The sequence below is a fragment of the Stenella coeruleoalba genome, assembly GCF_951394435.1.
Source record: "Stenella coeruleoalba genome assembly, chromosome: 3".
NCBI classification, from domain to species: Eukaryota; Metazoa; Chordata; class Mammalia; order Artiodactyla; family Delphinidae; genus Stenella; species Stenella coeruleoalba.
The window spans coordinates 100,947,517-100,965,981 of NC_137148.1; the positions used below are offsets into that span (position 1 = coordinate 100,947,517).

Sequence of the window (18,465 nt, forward strand, 5' to 3'; positions counted from 1 at the left end):
TGTCCAAAAGTGCGTAAAATTCTTATAAACAGAAACAACCTATTTACCATTTCTCCGTAACTATAAGATAATAAGGTGTAGTGTTCACTTGATCAGTGGCCATCCCCAGGTGATGACACCCAGCTGAGCCTTGGGGAAACATACACGAAAAAGGTTTGCTGGCAGAAAATAGGAGCTTGCCTGTCAGGTGCTCCCTGGTGCCTCCCTGGATCCCTCCCTGGGGCATAGCTGGGCCAGGCTGGGGGTAAGCGTGGTTGAGTAGACCACTACCTGGGATGGTTGGTCTGGTAGACTAGTATGGTTAGTGTGTAGGCCTGACAAGCTGTCCAGGTTGTGCATTGGTCCCTCTGTTGTATTTGTACCCTTGTGTTTCTCCAGTATCTCTGCCTAACCCCAGTGATGTCTGGCTTCTCAGCAGGCTGTGTACCAGGGACAGCCATGGGCAGGGAGCAGAAGTGAATCCAAAAATGTTATCTTCAGAAGAGGCACATTTTCCAGCTTTTTCTTCTTCTTCTTTTTTAATAAATTAGTGTTTTACCCTCAAACTGCTAAGATCTTCAAAATATAAAACTTCTGCTTGAAAATGTATATAGTCATTTTAACTTGCTAGAGTATCAGCGTAAATCTTTGCTGTCTGCCTTTAATTGCTCTTAACAGAAAGCTGTTAAAAGATCATAAAATTTGTGATTAAAAAGTTAAAGTAGAATTGTATTTTCTTCCACCCGCCAATGCCAAATTATTCCCTCTGGGTCACTTTACAGTGATTTGGACAATCCTTTGTAAAATAAGTTTAATGAAACACTTTCCATTTCCGTAGGGGTACTGTCTGTGATTTGGTAGGATATTTTTCTGGATAATCAGCTTACATTTTTATTTATTTAGTCTCATTACCTATATGCTTGATTTCTTTACTATTGGTAATGTGTGTTCTTGGCACCTGCTGTGTTAGGCAGACAAGTTTTTCATGTATTTGTCCTTTTCTTGCTTTTTATAGACACTGCAATGTATGTGTGAATCTAATGGCTTTTTGATTTTTCGTAGACTATTCTTTATGTTGTGGACTTTTTTAAAGTAGTAAGTTAAAAATAAAAATATCAGGGTTGGTTCTTCCCTCCCTTCCTTCCCCCCTTCCCTCTCCCCTTCCTTCCCCGCTTCCTTCCCTCCTTCCTCCTTCCCTCCCTCCCTCCCTCCCTCTCTCCCTTCCTCCCTTCCTCCCTTACTCCCTTCATTCCTTCTTAAAGTATTCTACCCAGTACTAAAATAGTGAATTAAAAGTAAATAGCAGAGTTGGGTTTTTCCTTTTCTTCTCTCTATTTGTTAAAATATTCTACCCAGTACTCTGCTCTTTGGGCCAAAAATTGGACTTTATGATCTGAGGAGGCAAGAAGTCTGTATCGGCAGGGGTTTGTGTTCTACCACAGGTAACAGTCCAGATAAAAGGACTTAACTAAAAGTGGGGTTTCGCTTTCTCAGGCATATTATTTCCTCAAGCGTTACCGGTGGTGGGTAATTGTGGGGTTTGTTTCCGTAGCTCAAGATCGTCAGGGATTGGATCTCTTTGATTCTTTTGGCCTTTCCCTTATGATCACAAGGTAACATATGAACTCAGAAACTACACTCATGTTCCAGGAAAGAGGGGAGGGGAAAGGGGTGAATAGATGAGGAAAAAGATGAGGGCCAGCGGAGCCTGACTGTTCACTTTTAGGGAACTTTTTGGGTCTTTCCCATCCGGTGACCTCCACTGACATCTTAGTGGCCAGGTCTGCAACACGTGGCAGGGGAATCTGGGAAATGTGGGAGGGGTATTATTGTCATTGTTTTTTGTGATTCCTATTTGCTTTTTTTAGCTTGGCAATTTGCCAGAACCACCACCACCACCACCAAAACTTGGTGCTCCATTAATAAGGAAGAAGAGGAGCATGGATTTTGGGTAGGCAACCAACAGTCTGTGCTACAGCCTCCAGTGGCAGCAGGCAGGCAGAGAATTCAAGCTTAAGTGTAGAGTAGCTTTCCCTGCAGTCATTCTCTGCCTACTTCCTGGGAAACCTGGGAGCCTATCAGAGGAAGGCTGGTATAATCTGGAATCCCCCAGAAAAGGGTCCATGTTCACTGTTGAGTGTAAATCCCTAAATAGACATCGATAATTTAATTCCAAGTTATGGGAGGACTTATTTCAGCATCAGATTTGGGGGAAGGACCAGAGTAGGTGTGTTCTTCTTTCCATGGACTGAGAGCACAGGCTCCTGCTTGGACGTGATGCGGTGACTAGCAGCCAGGTGCATATAGACCCACTCTCTCTTCTTTCATGCTGTCGTATTCCATCTCCCTCGGTGTAGTCCTTTTGGGCTACTGTTAACCCACCTGTGTATTTTATGTGAACAATTTCATTAACTGCATTTTTTGTTGCAGCCAAGAGGTCAAGGACCTCTTCCCCACTTCCTTTATTATTTCCTATATAGACTTGTTTTTAACTTTAGACCTATGAACCATCTCCACAAGGGCCGCTTTTCATTTTTGGTACATTTCTCTGAGGACTTGCTACTGCATCTCAGAATAAGTCTCTGTCTCACTCTCTAGCTGCTTCCCACTAAGCGTTCCCACTGAGCACCATGCACTATGAACTTTCAAGTTCAGCCTCATTCAAGGTTCTTAAATTCATGTAAAACATTAGTTGCATAACTTTAGCATATAAACCGGAGACTCAATGCAGTGCTTATACCTGGACAAATATAAAATACTGTTGGTGGTCTTCATTCAAAATTTTAAAAAGATATTTGCCCGGTACACTATGTCTTAGCTATAGTGCAGTGAGAATGTGTATACCTCGGAAGGCCTAATTGATCTAAACTTCACCTCTTGAAACTCAGCTGTGCTGGAGCTGTGTCAAAGTGCACAGTACGTGAAGAAAGAGAATGCTAAATAAATCAGAGGAATAAAGTAGATAGTTGGGAGCATGTTTAAGGAACTTGAGAGAGCAAATTGTTTTCAAGCACTTTAAACACTTTAAAAACATCAATTCCTCAACACACTATAGGCTATGCTAATTGTAAATCTTTCATTAAAAACCAATCTCCAGAGGCTCTCTCCAGGCAGCATCTTACAAGCCTAGTTCTGATTTCTATTTCTTCTTTAAAGTAAAAAGATAGCACTTCCATAAGCATATTGTATAATTTGTATTTCAATCGGTGTCTTGCCATATTGTTTGAATAACTAAATCAGTTTTGGTTTGCTTTGTAAACCATGATTTTATTCAAATGTATTAGTCCCCTGATTTTAGTTTTGACTTATAGGTAAGTAGCTAGTTTATTATTGCTTTGAGAATTTTTTTTTCTCTATTTGAAGATCAAGAAAATGCCTCATAAATCTGGTGTTATCTATAATGTGTGATTGAGCCACATTGTTCTTCAACATATAGTTAAGTAATTTAAATGGATCAAAAGTATGTAAAATATGGCTTTAAAGCATTTTACCCAGTCAAAGAAGAATTGAACAGGTCAGAAGTTGCCAAATAGGTTTTGAAATGTTGTGAGGCCAGATAATTTTGGTCTTTGCTTTTGCTTTATCCTCAATTTTTTTTTTTTAACGTAGGACAGAAATTAATGGAATTTATTGTTCTTCTTCTTGGAGTCTTTATATACTTATAAGAATTAGTTGCGATGTTAAGCAAAAATTTAAATCCAAAGAAAATTAGAAATGTATTTTAAGGGAGCTAAATTTCAGTAGTTCCATTAAATTTATCTATGGGTTCCATTAAATTTACAAATACAGTAGAAAAATATATATTGGAAAAGATAAAGGATTCCAATAAAATTTACTAAGAAAAGAATTAAACTATGTAGCCCAGTGCTGTTGTGCATGCATAAACATCAGTAAATATTTATGGAATGAATGAATGACTCAGTGAATAGGTACATCTGTAGATTAGTAGTTTTAGAGCTAGGGAGACCTAGGTTCCAGTCCTGCCTGACCCCTTACCCTTTAAGAAACCTTGTACAGGTGATTTAGACTTTCTGAGCCCCAAATTCTTCATAGGTAGAATGTGAATAATGAAAGTATATCATTGTTTTGTGAAAATTAAATAAGATAAAGAGCCCAGCACAGACCAGGTGTTAAATAAATATTGTTGTTGTAAACTATATGAAAACTGCCTTATGTGGTAGGTTAAAATTGTTGAAAGTTAATATGACTCAGTCCAGTATTAATCATCACATCACATAAAATGATTCTTTTATTTCACACATAAAAAATGATAACTTAGCCCAACCTGAGGGTCTCAGGAATGTTTTCTAAGGGAGGTAACACTTGAGCTGAAACTTGAAGGAGAAGTAGGAGTTGGCCTGTTGAGAAGAGGTGGGAAGGGCATTTCTAATAATAGAGCTATACCCTAGTAAAAGGATAACCAAGGCTAAGGTAGACTATTTCAGTAGTGTTGTTTCGATAGATTGGGCCTTACTGGCTCTTATAAACTCTTTATGCACTGTAGTCAGAGTAATAGTCTATTGACCTAGGACTGTATATCCTTATCAAAAAATAGTTGAGCATAATACTTCAATATATGCATATTTAATAATGTTTTATACATGTACTGCTATAAATCCATTAAAAATTAGAAAAGATAGTTTTTTTATTTTTTGTTATTTTTTATTTTAAATCTTTTTCTTATATATTTTCAATCTTTTTTAACATTTGTTTCTCTGAATCACAATTAATTACCTTATTTAACTCTCCACATCTCTGTAACCCACTTTGGAGACCATTGGCCTATGAAAATCCATTGATATGGACAAAAGTTTTCCTAACAAAGTTTCTCAACCATGTTTCATGAGAGTTGAGGGTTTATAGTTTCTGTATCTGCATGCTCTCATGCCTCCAATCTAGAAAATTAATATATCATTTCACAAAGCTGACTACAGCTCATTCAGGGCTGTACTTCCTCAGAGCAGAAGCAAAACCACTTGTGGGAGTGGGGAGGGGCATTCCCTGAACCTGGCTTAGCCTTTCCCACAGATAAAGCCCTGCAGAAGATGAGCTCATGAACCTAAACTACAAAACAGAAGAAAATGAACAGCTATGAGTGAGAGACACAAAAACAGGATTAAATCCCAAGAAGTTCAAGTAAAAGGACAATTGAATGGAAACCCAAAATTAAAATGTCTAAAATAATTGAAAGCATAAGAAAAGATCATGAGCCTAAGAAAAGCAGAACAGGCAGATTTGAAAAGGAACCAAATATGAAATGAAAATCTAATGGTTAAAATTAACTCAGTAGATTAAGAAGCTGTTTAGAGACAGCCAAAGAGAGGCTATAATGCAGTCACTGGATCCGAGGAACACCACTGCTGTTTCAGTTGTAGTCAAAATACAAGTCATCCTTCACATGACGCAGAAGTCCTGCCCCATCTCTCCAGCTCAGGCTCTCCTACTTTATTGCTCAGCTTCATTGTTTCCTCAGGCACAGCCTCACTGGCCTTTCAGTTTTCCTAATGCCACGCTTCCACCTTCCACAAGTCTTTGAACACATTATGTTTTGAACAGTGTGCTGTGCTTTGCATCTGAAATACCCCACTCCCTTTATCCTATTAGCTCATTCAACTCCCAGCCCAAGGGTCACTTTCCCAGGGAAGCTTTGTTCGTACTTCACAGGTTAATAGGGTGCTTTTTTTTTTTACTGTTGCTTAAAGAAGGGATTTACTTCCCTTTAAGGTACTTATATCAGTTTGTAATCTCACATTCATCACTGTGATTATTTGAAAACCATCCATCTCCCCCACTAGATTGTAAGTCCTGGGAGGACAAGACCATGTTTGTTTGGTTCCCCATTGTGCCAGTGGTTGTACTTAGTACCTGGTAAACAAATGTCTTTTTTATGAATAGATATTCCAGAAACACAGAGGACATAAATTTTGATATTAAAATACTTGAAAAGATGGTTGGTTTTCTAGTTGCTATTGTTCCATGGTTAGTTTTATCTTTTTAGCCATATTATCAGAAATTAGATTTCTTCTGTCAAATCTTTCTGAAGCCAAATGACTTTGTTTCTTTGCACAGATTCTTTACCATTTTAAATGGGCCCTTGTCAGCAGCCTTCAGCTTTTAGTGCAAGTCCTCAGATTTCTTGCAAGATAGTCTGTAAAGCCCTGTGAAATGATAGCAGATATCTATTTGAATCTATGAATGGTGCAGTTTTCACCAGACACCGAGGAGACGTGTCTTGGGAAGGGTGGCACACACAAAGAAGGATGCGTGGTACACTGGGTTCTTCAGAGCACATCTGATTTTTATTTTTTAGGTGGTCATGAGCCTTCGTTAGATCCATTTACCAGCTGACTTTTTAAAAAAGTGTTCCTTTGGTAACCTTACTGTGGTTCATTTTGTGAAATTGTGAGCAAGTGCTGGGGAAGGGTAAGTGGAGGACTGAGGACAGCAAAGCCTCTGTGAGCTGGTAGGTTTTGTTCCCAGAGGACAGGGACACGGCAGCCCACTTACTGCCGTGAGGAGGTATTGATTTTTCTCCCTCCCTGTTCTTAGCTGCACCTCTGAAGCAGGTGTGGTGTGAAGCATCTTTCCTGGTGAAGAGAGGAAAAACTGTCATGAACTTTGTCACCTCAACCGTCGGGCATTTCAAACCAAACAAGGTGGAATAGGAAAAGAGCTTTCAGGACTCTTGGAAACCTCCCGACTTAGTTCAATACCCTGGCTTTTGTGACTGAGCGGTTCCTTGCGGTTGTTAAAAAACCTTGATAGACAATGGGAAGAAATGTGGTGGGTTTTTTTTTTTAATGTTTTGAAAAGAGAATAAAAGGATCAAATCAGTGAAAACAGCGCAGCTTTGTGCAGTGATCTTGGAAGGTTAGCAAAGTGGTCTTGTCCAAGTTTTCAGCAAGATGTTCCGTTCCTGTTATAATTGGCTGCTGGGTAGGTTTGGACCTAACTAGAATGCCAGCGTTCGATTTCACCGTGTCCTCGGTGGAGATATGTCACCGTTTATGCTCGCCTTAGTGACAATTTTCTAAAATGGAAACTCATGGGAAATCATTACAGTGTTTATATGTCTCCCTTTTCGGACGGTGTTATCCAGTGATATTTTACCAGTGTTTTCCACTGCATGATGGCATCTAGCGAAGGTTAAGGCAGAACAGGTCCCTCTGTAATTTTGTGACTACATTTTACTTACTGAAGAAGAAAAGATAACTGACAATTAAGTATTTGGGATGTCACAGAAAGAACATGTGCAACTAATCAATGATATCCTTTGGGAACATGATTTTATAAAGCTGATAATGTAGAAAAATCGGGATTTTGTGATTTCTGTTACATGATGATAATTGCACCTTTTCAATAAAAGAGACATTTCTCCTGGAGTAAACATTGAGCTGGAGGAGGATGCTGCTATCAATGCTATTGTTTTTCTGCTCCCTTTAGGCGATTTTTTGGTAAATATTTTCATAGAGAATTTTTTTCCATTCTTTTTTTAGAGTGATATTTCTGGTCTATAATAAGAAAAGTTATTTATTCTTCTGTAACTGAGTAACATGGTTGTAAGAATAATAATTATATTTTTTTTCTTACAAGGTACACTCAATTGCCCATTTTAATATTTATCAGAGTTGGATATAGTCTTAGCAAAGTCTATTACGTAATATATCACACACTCGTTACAGTTCTTTGATTTAGCCCCATTTCCTTTGTGCATCTTAATAACAACCTGATTTTCAGCCTGTGTACTTCCTAAGTGGTAAATTGGCTGGAAATGACTGTGGTTTTCTGTTAATTCTGTAGCATCTCCAGTCTGCATGTGTATGAAAGAGCAACTAAAAGATGTTCAGAACCCAGATATTTAGAAGCTCTTATGATTCCTACTCTTCCCATGCATGTGCCACTTTTCCTAGTTTTATGGCACAGGCTTCAGCTAGAGATAGATTCCTTCTCTGCTGGTTTGGACAGTAGTTTCTTCTTGTTCCAGCAGCTTTGGAAACTGCCACCCTCCTTAACAGAATGGTTAGTTAACTTAAAGACCACATTATCTCCTTGGTCCTCCACCACCTCATTCCATGCTTGGTACCCACTGTTGAGTGACTTCTTCATATGGACACTATTTTAATCTTTTAGCCATTTTCATTGCTTGCCTCTAGCTCTTCCTGAGTTTATTCTTATTTCCCTTTACTTGGGGATTAAATAATATTGCTTTCAGTGGAGTGAGAGGATTGCTCAGCTCATTTTACACCTTTGTGGAAGCAGGACTTTCTTGCTGACCTACCACTTGTGATCAACAGCACTTGTGACCTACTCTCCAGCTTGCATCTGGAGATTAATTAATTCTGCCTCTTACAGTATTTGACTCAGTACTTTAACCTGTAAGATTTAATGGGATTATTTGCAACTTTTTCTTCAACTTGTTATGCTCATTTTGAATTCTCATGTTTTACTGTGTAAATTAGCTACCCAGCCATGCATTCCAACTTGCATGCAGTGTCAGGACTCTACCATCAGAGTAATTAGTTAATCAGTTAGAAAGCACCAGGCCTGGGACCTATCACTGCCCAGTGGTTCAAAATGCCCATCTCATAACAGGTGTGGCATACTAGTGCTTCATCAGCTGTACTCTGTAGAAATAGAGTTTAAATCTTACTTTCCCTCCTTTTTTGCTAACTTTGGGAACCTTCAACACCACAGCTTATTGAATTCTAGAGTTATATTTAGAAGACGTAGAAGCCATAAATATGAACTGCTTTCTAAATCCGGTACAGCAGTAGATTTTGGACTTTAAGAAAAAAATCCTTCACCAGACACGGCCAGACAAATATTTTCAACCACAGCCTAAAGCTGAAAGCACTCATGAATTCTAATAGCAAGGCAGCACACACTCCAGCGGGGTTCTAATTGACAAAGAGGTAGAAAACTGAAACAAGAAGGCTAGCATGTCCTTTGGGGAGCTGGCATCCAGCATGGGCCCAGCAGTGCTTCAGGCTCCAGGCCAAATGAAAAGTGTGCCCAGCAGCGTTGCTGCCACATCAGAGCTACAAGCAGGCATCTTTGGCTGGGCTGTCAGGGGCCTATTGGACCCCCTACCACTGGCAGCACAATTATATATGTGTGTGTATTTTTCAGCAAGCAAGATTCTCAGCTTTCATCATTTTCAAAGGGATCCACGAATTGTAGAGGACTAAGAAGCTCTGTTTGTTAGATAGACAATAATCCAAACCTCCAAAACCAATAAAATAGATGGTTGAGAATTGATACAACAAAAAAATTCAAAGGAAACAGAATTAACATTTATTGAATGCTAATTGCATGCCAGAGACTCTTGGAGACATCACCTGATCCTCACAATGACCTTTAAGGTAGACAGAGGAGATACTCAAACCCAGGTCTTGCTCTAAAACTACATATTTCCACTACACCACTTGCCTCTGTAAAGAATGAAAATGACCATTCAATTTACCATTGAAGATAAATCAAAAATAAAGATAAGCAAGCTAAAACAACAGGGAAATATTATTTGATATTTAAAATGTTGTTTATATATATATATTTTATTATTATTATTATTATTTAATCACAAGCTTATCTAGTGAATAGGTCCGGTGATTTAGACCAGACCGGGGTCCCAAGCATGTGGGATGGCCCAGGGTGCAGCGTCAAGGAGTGGTTCTTCTTGAGTGGAAGCTTTTCAAGAAACTGAAGAGGATTTAAATGAAACAGTTGTGAGGCCCCACTTCACTGATGGGTCACTCATGGAACGTGGTCATGTGTTTCTGAACCAAAAGATTTGGTTGACCTAATACATTTTCTCTGTTGCATCTCTGTACTAACTAATGACAGTCATTTCACTTATACATATGTATTAAATTAGGTAAATTCTACTCTATTATACTCTGTCTCTGGGCTTAAGTATTAATTATTTTCTTACAAGCCTTCTTAGCACAGTTTAGGAGATATTCCCTCCGCATAGCCAAAAGCTTGACTAACACCCTCCCCCCGCCAGTGCTACTTTCTTACAACTGTAAATCCTGAAATCCACATTGGTCATTGTTTTATAGGAAATATTATTTGCGAATAACAATTTAACAAAAATGCTCACAAATTTTTGAAGTTTTCGATATTCTTTTTTTCTAGTATATCTGACCTAAAACAACATGATCATCTATTTGGAGTACTCTGGGGAGGTTGAGCAGGATTAATTCCTGTCCCGGTGTTGCAGTGTAAACAGCTTTTTGCCTGTCTTTTGTCATTAATGATCACGCTGTAGATGTAGTCAGTGCGTTGTAAGCCAATCTGTCAAGGCAAATAAACAATTCACCTTGTTAAAATTCCCTAAATCTTGCATTAATAAAACGAAAGTAACCCCCCCCACCACCACCGAACACTCAAGAGATGTCTTCCTCCATGCTGCAGTGATGGATGACATGTCTAAAGATCCTGGAAATTAAGTAGTTCAGGTCATTAAAAGTGTCCCACACTTGTTATTGATTTAATTTATTTTAAAAGATGGGGGTGGAGATAATGGTTACCCCCTCCGCTGTTTTTTTTAATCTGAAAGCTACCACTTGTTCACATAATTAAAACTATTGCCAGGGTGAACAGCTCTGTATTTGTTACAACATTAAGCTTTATTATTCAAATAGGTATTATCCTCTTGAATAGATATCTACAAGTACAAGCTGATAATCACTGCAACTTGTATTATGGCAAAAACAGTTCCTTCGAACTTCATATGTATCATGATTCCTAGAACCTTTGATTTTGGACACTGAAATAACGACCTTCTGGGCACCCCAAAAATATTCTCGGATAGATAAAAATTTAGATGAAAGCCAAATGGATTGAAGGAAAGAAACAGAAATAGTAATGGAAGAATGCCCCTGGATAGGGGAGGGGGTTTTTTTTCTCTCCATTTTATGAATTTTTCATTTTTCTACTTTATAATCAAGAAAAAAGTAAACATTTTAGAAAGATGGAGGGATGGATGGGAAGGCATTTAGAGAGTGCAGATTCTGTGTCACTGTATTCTAAGGCAAGTTTAACTTATGTGTGTGTTTACTTGTTTATCACTAATTTTCTCCACCAGCCCACATTCTACTGACCTGTAGTATTCACTGCCATATCCCAGTGCCTAACGTAATAGGTGCTCCGTAAATATTTGTTTAACGAATAAAGTATTACCCCAGATATCTTTATTTTCCTCTTTTTTATTTCTTAAACTTCAGTGGGTACAATGGCCATGTAAGGAATAGTAAGAGCCCCAGACAAGGCTGGATCTCCAGATTACCCTTCTCTAGGAACTGAACAGCAGGATGGTTGAGCACTAGTATAGTACAGAGGTCAGTGTGCTAGCACTGGTGATCTCTGTAGTAGCTTATTCCATTTATATGTCCTGAACTGAGTAACAGAATTCCAAAGCATGGTGAGAAATGGGCAGCTCCAGATGTAAATTATGGCTAAAAACAATACATTATATAGAATTATGTGTATACAAGAAACACACAATTTGACCTTTTTCACGTGTTGTGTATCTTTTGCATCACCTTGCATAGCTGTTCCTGATCAGCTGAGTGAATGACATTTCAGCATCAATTCTCATTGTTTTTTTTTTTGTTTTTTTTAAACATTTTTATTAGAGTATAATTGCTTTACAATGGTGTGTTAGTTTCTGCTTTATAACAAAGTGAATCAGTTATACGTACACATATATCCCCATATCTCTTCCCTCTTGCGTCTCCCTCCCTCCCACCCTCCCTATCCCACCCCTCTAGGTGGTCACAAAGCACCGGGCTGATCTCCCTGTGCTATGCGGCTGCTTCCCACTAGCTATCTATTTTACATTTGGTAGTGTATATATGCCCATCAATTCTTATTGTTTTTTAAATAATATGTACTTACTGGGGGAAAAAAAGCCGTGGTAAATTATAAAAATGACCCTTAAGAATAGTTACATTAATTTTAGAGATTACTGCACAACGTCTGATGCTTTTCCGGTGGTCTTTGTAAAAAAAAGGGCGGGGGGAGCAAATGTACAGTCATTGCTCTGGCAGACTCTTTCAAAACTAAATATATATGAAAATGCACTCTTACCGTTCTCTATTAGATCTCTCCTTGAAATTGCATAATTTGGATATCTGAGAACTGACATGGTTATGCCATTACGGCAGCCATTTAGCAGAGCTCCCTAAATGGAAGAACTCTATAGATTTTTTTTTTCAGCATATACACTGATTTACACTTAGTGGTGAAACTGTTACTGACCCTTTAAGTGGAGCTGTCCAAATAGCAATAAATGTCAGTTGATCCTATTGCTGAAACAGGTGTTAGCTGAAGGATCGTGACTAAATCTTCCAGTTAAAAAAGCCGTGTATAGTATTTCCTGAACAGTAGTGGTTTCTTGTAGATAGACACACACACACACACACACACACACACACACACACAATTTCAGATCACTTTATCACTAAATAAGGAAAACTTGATGTAACTCTCTTAGCAGTATTATTGATGTTCCCAGGTTTTTTAAATACTCATTCTGGATTAGTACCTCCATGAAGGCAGGAACTGTGTCTCCCTGGCGCCTGGCTGTCTTGCCGCCCGTCAGCATCTGAAGTATATATAGTAGATGCTCTATAATGGCTGCTTGGGTGAAAGAATAGATAAAATGGAGCATTTGCTGACACTGAATAACGTGTGTGTTGGCCTCAAATCTTGGTGGGTGAAATGGGTAATTTTGATTTTGGGTAATAATGCTGGTAAGAACTTTGATGGATGGTTATGACTTTTCAAAATAGTTTATTTGATTGATTGCCTAGCAGACTTCACTTTCTAATTGTTCTCTGCTTTCACAGGCTGTCATTTTAGAAAACGAAGAACTTCCCAAACTGTTTCTTGATTTCCTCAATGTGCGACATTTGCCCTCTCTACCAAAGGCAGAGAGCTGTGGGTAAGAGTTGTTTACCTATTGGACATGTATCTTAAGTTACTTTTCAATCACTTATTGGCCTAACAGATAACACAGGTGGTGCGGAGGGCCAACCTGGCCACACCCATTCTTTTGGCTTGGTACAGCACTCGCTCGCCCCCTGCTTGTAGTCAAAGGAATTGCTCCTGAGTCTTGTGGCCAGGTGACCAACACTCATTAATTCAGGTTTAAACTTGAAGAATTGACTTTTTAAATTATACTTTTATATGGAATGGTGTTACATGATGGGAGTTATAATTATATAGCTATATATATATAATTATATAGCTATATAATTATATAGCTTATTTAGAGACTAATGTTTATTTGTGAATACTTGTGCAAAGTCTGTATCCCCTTGGCACATTTATTCATATGATTTTTAAAGCTGTAAATGATCTTAGAAGTGATTTTATCCAACTCGCTTCATTTTAGAGTTGAGCAAACTGAGACACAGGAGTAAAGTGCCTTTCCTAAGGTCGCTTACCTTGGAGCTGGCAGAGCCCAGGCCTCTGGCGTAAGCTCTTTCCCCACTGTCCTGCTGCCTCTCCCTCAGGAACTTCTAAATGGGGGGGCTGCAGATCCTAACCCCTCTCTACCAAGAAACCAGACATCTGATATCAGCAGCAACTGGGAAAAGTTCTCCTAAAGCATTAACTCTGAAACAAGCCACTCGCCCAGCTCTGAGCACCTGTGTTGATCTGGCCTCCGAAGGCAGTCGGCAACATCTCTTACATGTTAAATCTATTTACAAAGAACCACGTCATCACAAACTCTCTGCAGATCCAAGTTGGGGAGAGGGTTCTAGCCATTTTCTTGCTGCCTCCAGACCTGCCTGAATGACTCACACTAACTACAAGATGTTCAAGCTAACCACACCCAGAGTTGTGTTAAAACCCAGCCATCCACTGGATGAGAGGCTAATACCCGTCACAGCTCCCTCACCAGCAGTGTTTACTCGGGGCCACTTTTCAGTCACCTCAGAACAAGAATCGTACACCGCACTCACCAAGTCATGTGTATGGTCAGTGCTTCCTGTTCCAGCTTGGTGCATTTGCTGGGAGGTTGGGCTTCATATGTAGTTGTGTATTTTTAAAGAAGAGATAGTGGGAATGAAATGAGTGAAATCTTTTCTCCATTATATAAGTCCAAAAGCAAAACCATAGGATTTCTGAGTCATCTCCAGGAAAACTGAAATTCAAGAATATTGCAGCCTTGGGGTTCCTTAGAATGAGGCATCAGCCACGCTGTGACTCTGTGAAAATACCTAAGTCTCTTTTCAAAATGTCTCCCAATTCAGAGCTCTAAGAATACTGGCTATTTCTTCCTTTGTTGACATAAATACTGACCCAACTTTTATGGTCTTCTTTTCTTTTTTTAAAAAAATTTAGATCTTTTGACGAGACAGAATCTGAAGAGTCAAGGTAAGAACAAACACCATTCAGTCAGGAGTTATACAAACCAAGAATAAGACTAAGGTTTTGTTAAACATTTACTTACCATCATCTAATTGTTTCAAGTCAAGGTTTTCTTGAAAACCTTTGCTAGAAAGTTGATTTTAAGATGATAAATATTTGATGGGAAGTTACAGAAGTAACCATTCTATTTAAGGCTAGAGGAATAAAGTCCTACATGATTTCATACAAGTAATAAGAATACATTTCATCAATAATCGTACTACAAGATTTAAAAAAAAAATCACTTTGCAGCAGTGATTTATGGTATAGATTGTATATCTGCTTCAAATTCCACAAAGACATGTTTAGAAGATGAGCGCACTGCTGGTTTGTTCCTCCAGCTCTGCTTGCTATTATTCACCCGTACCGTTAGATACATAAACCTTGAGGTGTCCCCGCACAGCAGTTTGATCCCCTCAAAGCTAGTTTGTAGTGTTTTCTGTTTACCATCGTCCCCTGATGCTGACATGCCTGTTCTTGACCTTTCCAGCAAACTGTCCCACCAGCCGGTGCTGCTGTTCCTCAGGGATCCATACGTCTTGCCTGCAGCCAGCGGTAATCAAACCTGTCATCTGCTAACAGCTCTTTACTGATCTGACCCTACACCACATAAACCACGTTTTTAATACAGGTCTAACAGAGTGACATTGGCCAGGGCTTAATAATCTGCCAATAAACCAGTGCTCTTGGTGTAAGAGACATTCAGAATTTTAATTGGGGCAGGCCTTTCAGGAGGAAATGTAATTTTTCTTTCTCTCTTGCCAGGCTGTTTCGAATTAGAGTAATAAGAGGGAAAGGGATTTATTGTCCTTAATTCTGGGGGTGGTGTTATTTTGGCTTCTGCTGGTTTTTATCTAGGGTTTGAATCCAAGGTTCCGGTCCTTTTTTAAAATGCTTCTTTCCAAAAGCTGTGTATATACGTTGCATGCGTATCTCCATTTCCATTTAGATTACAGCATCTTTGACAGACAGATACACATTTTTAAAGTTGTATCTTTAAGTATAATGAATTAATTTAAGCGTAAATGTAATTTGGTATTTTAGCCTGAGTCCTTTCTTTGTGCCTAGAAATTTAAATGATTCAAAGTCCCTCTCAAAGTGTTCTGATATGCAGCTCTTCATGAGTACATTCTCAGACATTAGCTCATTTAATTTCCTTAACAACCTCATGAAATAGGCAGGGCAGGTATCATCATTCGCTCCTGAGCAAACTGGGGCTCAGGGAGGTCCCTGATTTGCCCAGTCTCACAGGTCTGGTGGGTGGATCCCTTTTTGCCTAATCTCTCCTTCTGTGCTCTTTGCATATAGTGAATTTTCAGCCTTTGTTTCTGAGAGTAACTAAATAGCATAGCAGCTAAACAGCAATAGATAAATTATCTATGGACACCATTCCTACATTCTGACAATAAAACCTTATCACCAGCAAGAGAGAGGGGACTGTTCTCTGTGGCAGGGATGCTTGTGTGCTCAGATCACCCACTTAGCTATCAGCTTAAAGAAGGCCGACTGGGACACAGCCCCGCTCTGTTGAGGGACGTTCTAGAAGAAAGCTGCCTTTGCTATACAACCACACATGAATATGGTCTCGTAGTATTTTCTCTATAAAATCCCTTCAGTGAGGAATAATCCCCTTTCTTTAACATTTGCTTCCCATGTGTAAGAAATATAACTGGTGTGTTAGTTGATATTATGTTAACAAGATGTTACATTTAACAAATATTCATGATGTAACTTAGTCTAGATTAAGTGGGCAGTGGTCTTTTTATCTCAACCAAATGAACTTCCTTTTTTTTTTTTAATACAGCAGGTTCTTATTAGTCATCAATTTTATACACATCAGTGTATACATGTCAATCCCAATCTCCCAGTTCATCACACCACCACCTCCACCCACCGCCGCTTTCCCCCCTTGGTGTCCATACGTTTGTTCTCTACTTCTGTGTCTCAATTTCTGCTCTGCAAGCCGGTTCATCTGTACCATTTTTCTAGGTTCCACATATATGCGTTAATATATGATACTTGTTTTTCTCTTTCTGACTTACTTCACTCTGTATGGGGCAGTGTTTTATGAAGTATTCTTACTAGCTTTTAAAAATGGTTCCACAAGTACTTTCTCCAGGTATTGTTTCTGCTCAGATATTTTAAGCATTTGACTGAAATTCCTATAAAAGTGTAGAGAGTAGAACGATCACTGTGGACTGGAGTAGCCACGATGCTTCCTGGAAGAGGGAAGATATTTTATGATCCTTAAATCCAATTCATCCAGCTTCTTAAGCAGGATTTGCTGTGCACTTGGCTTGACCATGAAGAACGGGAGGAACTTTCCGGGAAAGAGCCTTAGGGGCGAATGTCTGGAGTTAGAAAGAATAAGAGGTATGGATCATTGGTAGAATAGTGATGTAGTTGAGCAACTTGCACAGAAAGGGGATTCCTCCTTGAGAGTCAATGTCAATCATGAATTTGATGTAAAGGACGGAACGAAGTATGAGAGAGCCAGCCACTACATCTCCTTTTGTGGAACTTTGCCTGAGCCCATGTCATAAATCAGATTCCTATTGTCTTAGAAATATTATATTAGTGATACATTATTGCAACTCTTTAGCATTTAATTGAAAGATAAATTTTACTTGCATCACATGTTCGTGTTCTAAGGCCTCTTAACTGTTCCAGGTACAGAATCTGGAAGTACCTTCACAGATACACTGACACCCATAAAAATCAGAGGAGTGTCTGTCTTTAAAATTCTGACAGTTAAACACTTTCTTCATATAAAATGCTAAAAATAAAACATTCTTCTCTTAGCATATGCTTTTTGGCCTTCATTTTGAGTTTTCTGGGGAATTCAAAATAACTTTGGCTCAGGTCCCCAGCAACTGCAGTGTGGCTAAACTCCGTGGACTTTTCTCAGTCCTCCTCCTTGACCTCTCATTAACTTTAGCCACTGGTGACCACTTTCCCCTCCTTCAGACACTATCTCCCCTTGGCTTTCCCACCTTCCTGCTTTTCTTCCAGGCTCTGGCAGCTCTCCTGAAGGCTGTCCTAGACCCTCTGCTCTTCTCATTTTACTTTCCTTGGAACAATCCCCTTGCTGTGGCCTTGATGGCCTTGAGTACACAGCTGCGTCACAACACTGTTTTTCCATCCCAACCCTATCTGCGAGCCCCAGACTCTCGCCGTGGTTGACGAGGCCCACCGTGGGCTGGCCCTGGCCCACGTGTCTGCCGAGACCCCCTCACACACTCTGGTCCAGCCACATTGCAGTTCTTTCTGGGCCTCAGATGCGCCGAACTCATTCCCCGCAGGGCACTTGCTGCTTCCTCCTCCTGGAACCCTCTTGTCCTCACACATTGTTGGCCCTCTCCTCTTTCAGGTGCATCTTCAGGGAGCCTTTGCTGGCTCTCCTTTCAAGTAGCCTCCAAGAGCCCCTCCACCCCCTTACTTTTTTTTTTAAGCTTCACAATAGATGTTTATAAAAATAAATGAAAACCAACAAAACCTTTCCCAAATCACATTCCTTCTCATCACCTCTCAAAGGGAAGCAAAGGCAAGGGCAGTTTTCTGAGTAATTTAAGCAGTGATGGACATTGTATCAAATGATACATGGAATGAAGCCAAAATCCAGTTTAGAGTGGAGCAAACTGTAACAGATGAGAAAAAAAGACCTCTGATTATCTCATCAGTTACTAGTTGGTGGACTCATTATAAAATATCTCTATTCCATTCACTTTTATCAGAGCGCCCTCTTTGCTTCCTTTAGAACAATGATCACAGATTGTGTTGCCTTCTCTCTCTCTCTCCTTCTGTCACCTTCACCCTCTAAATCTCCAGCATCTGGCATATGCTTAGCGCTTGCTGGACGGTGAGCACAGGGCCTGGGCATGCTCTGTTCCCTCTGTGGGATTGCTCTTCATCCAGACACCCTCACAGCTGGCTGCTACACCACTTCACTCAAATGGCATCTTCGCACAAAGGTCCTTCTTCACCTTCCCGTCCCCTATCACTCTCTGGCCCCGTGCCCTGCTTTACTTTTTCTCCTTGCCTTTAAACCACTGCTTGACCTAT

At 39.6% G+C, this 18,465-nt stretch overlaps 1 protein-coding gene across 1 annotated transcript in view; it reads left to right on the forward strand.

The window, feature by feature from the left end:
- The window catches only part of SNX24 (sorting nexin 24), a 163,271-nt gene that overhangs the window by 141,453 nt on the left and 3,353 nt on the right, over positions 1–18,465 (forward strand). Inside the window, exons 4-6 of the mRNA XM_079916027.1 lie at positions 12,834–12,928; positions 14,338–14,370; positions 14,894–14,958. Coding sequence (XP_079772153.1) covers positions 12,834–12,928; positions 14,338–14,370; positions 14,894–14,958 — 193 coding nt within the window. The remainder of the gene's footprint in view (positions 1–12,833; positions 12,929–14,337; positions 14,371–14,893; positions 14,959–18,465) is intronic.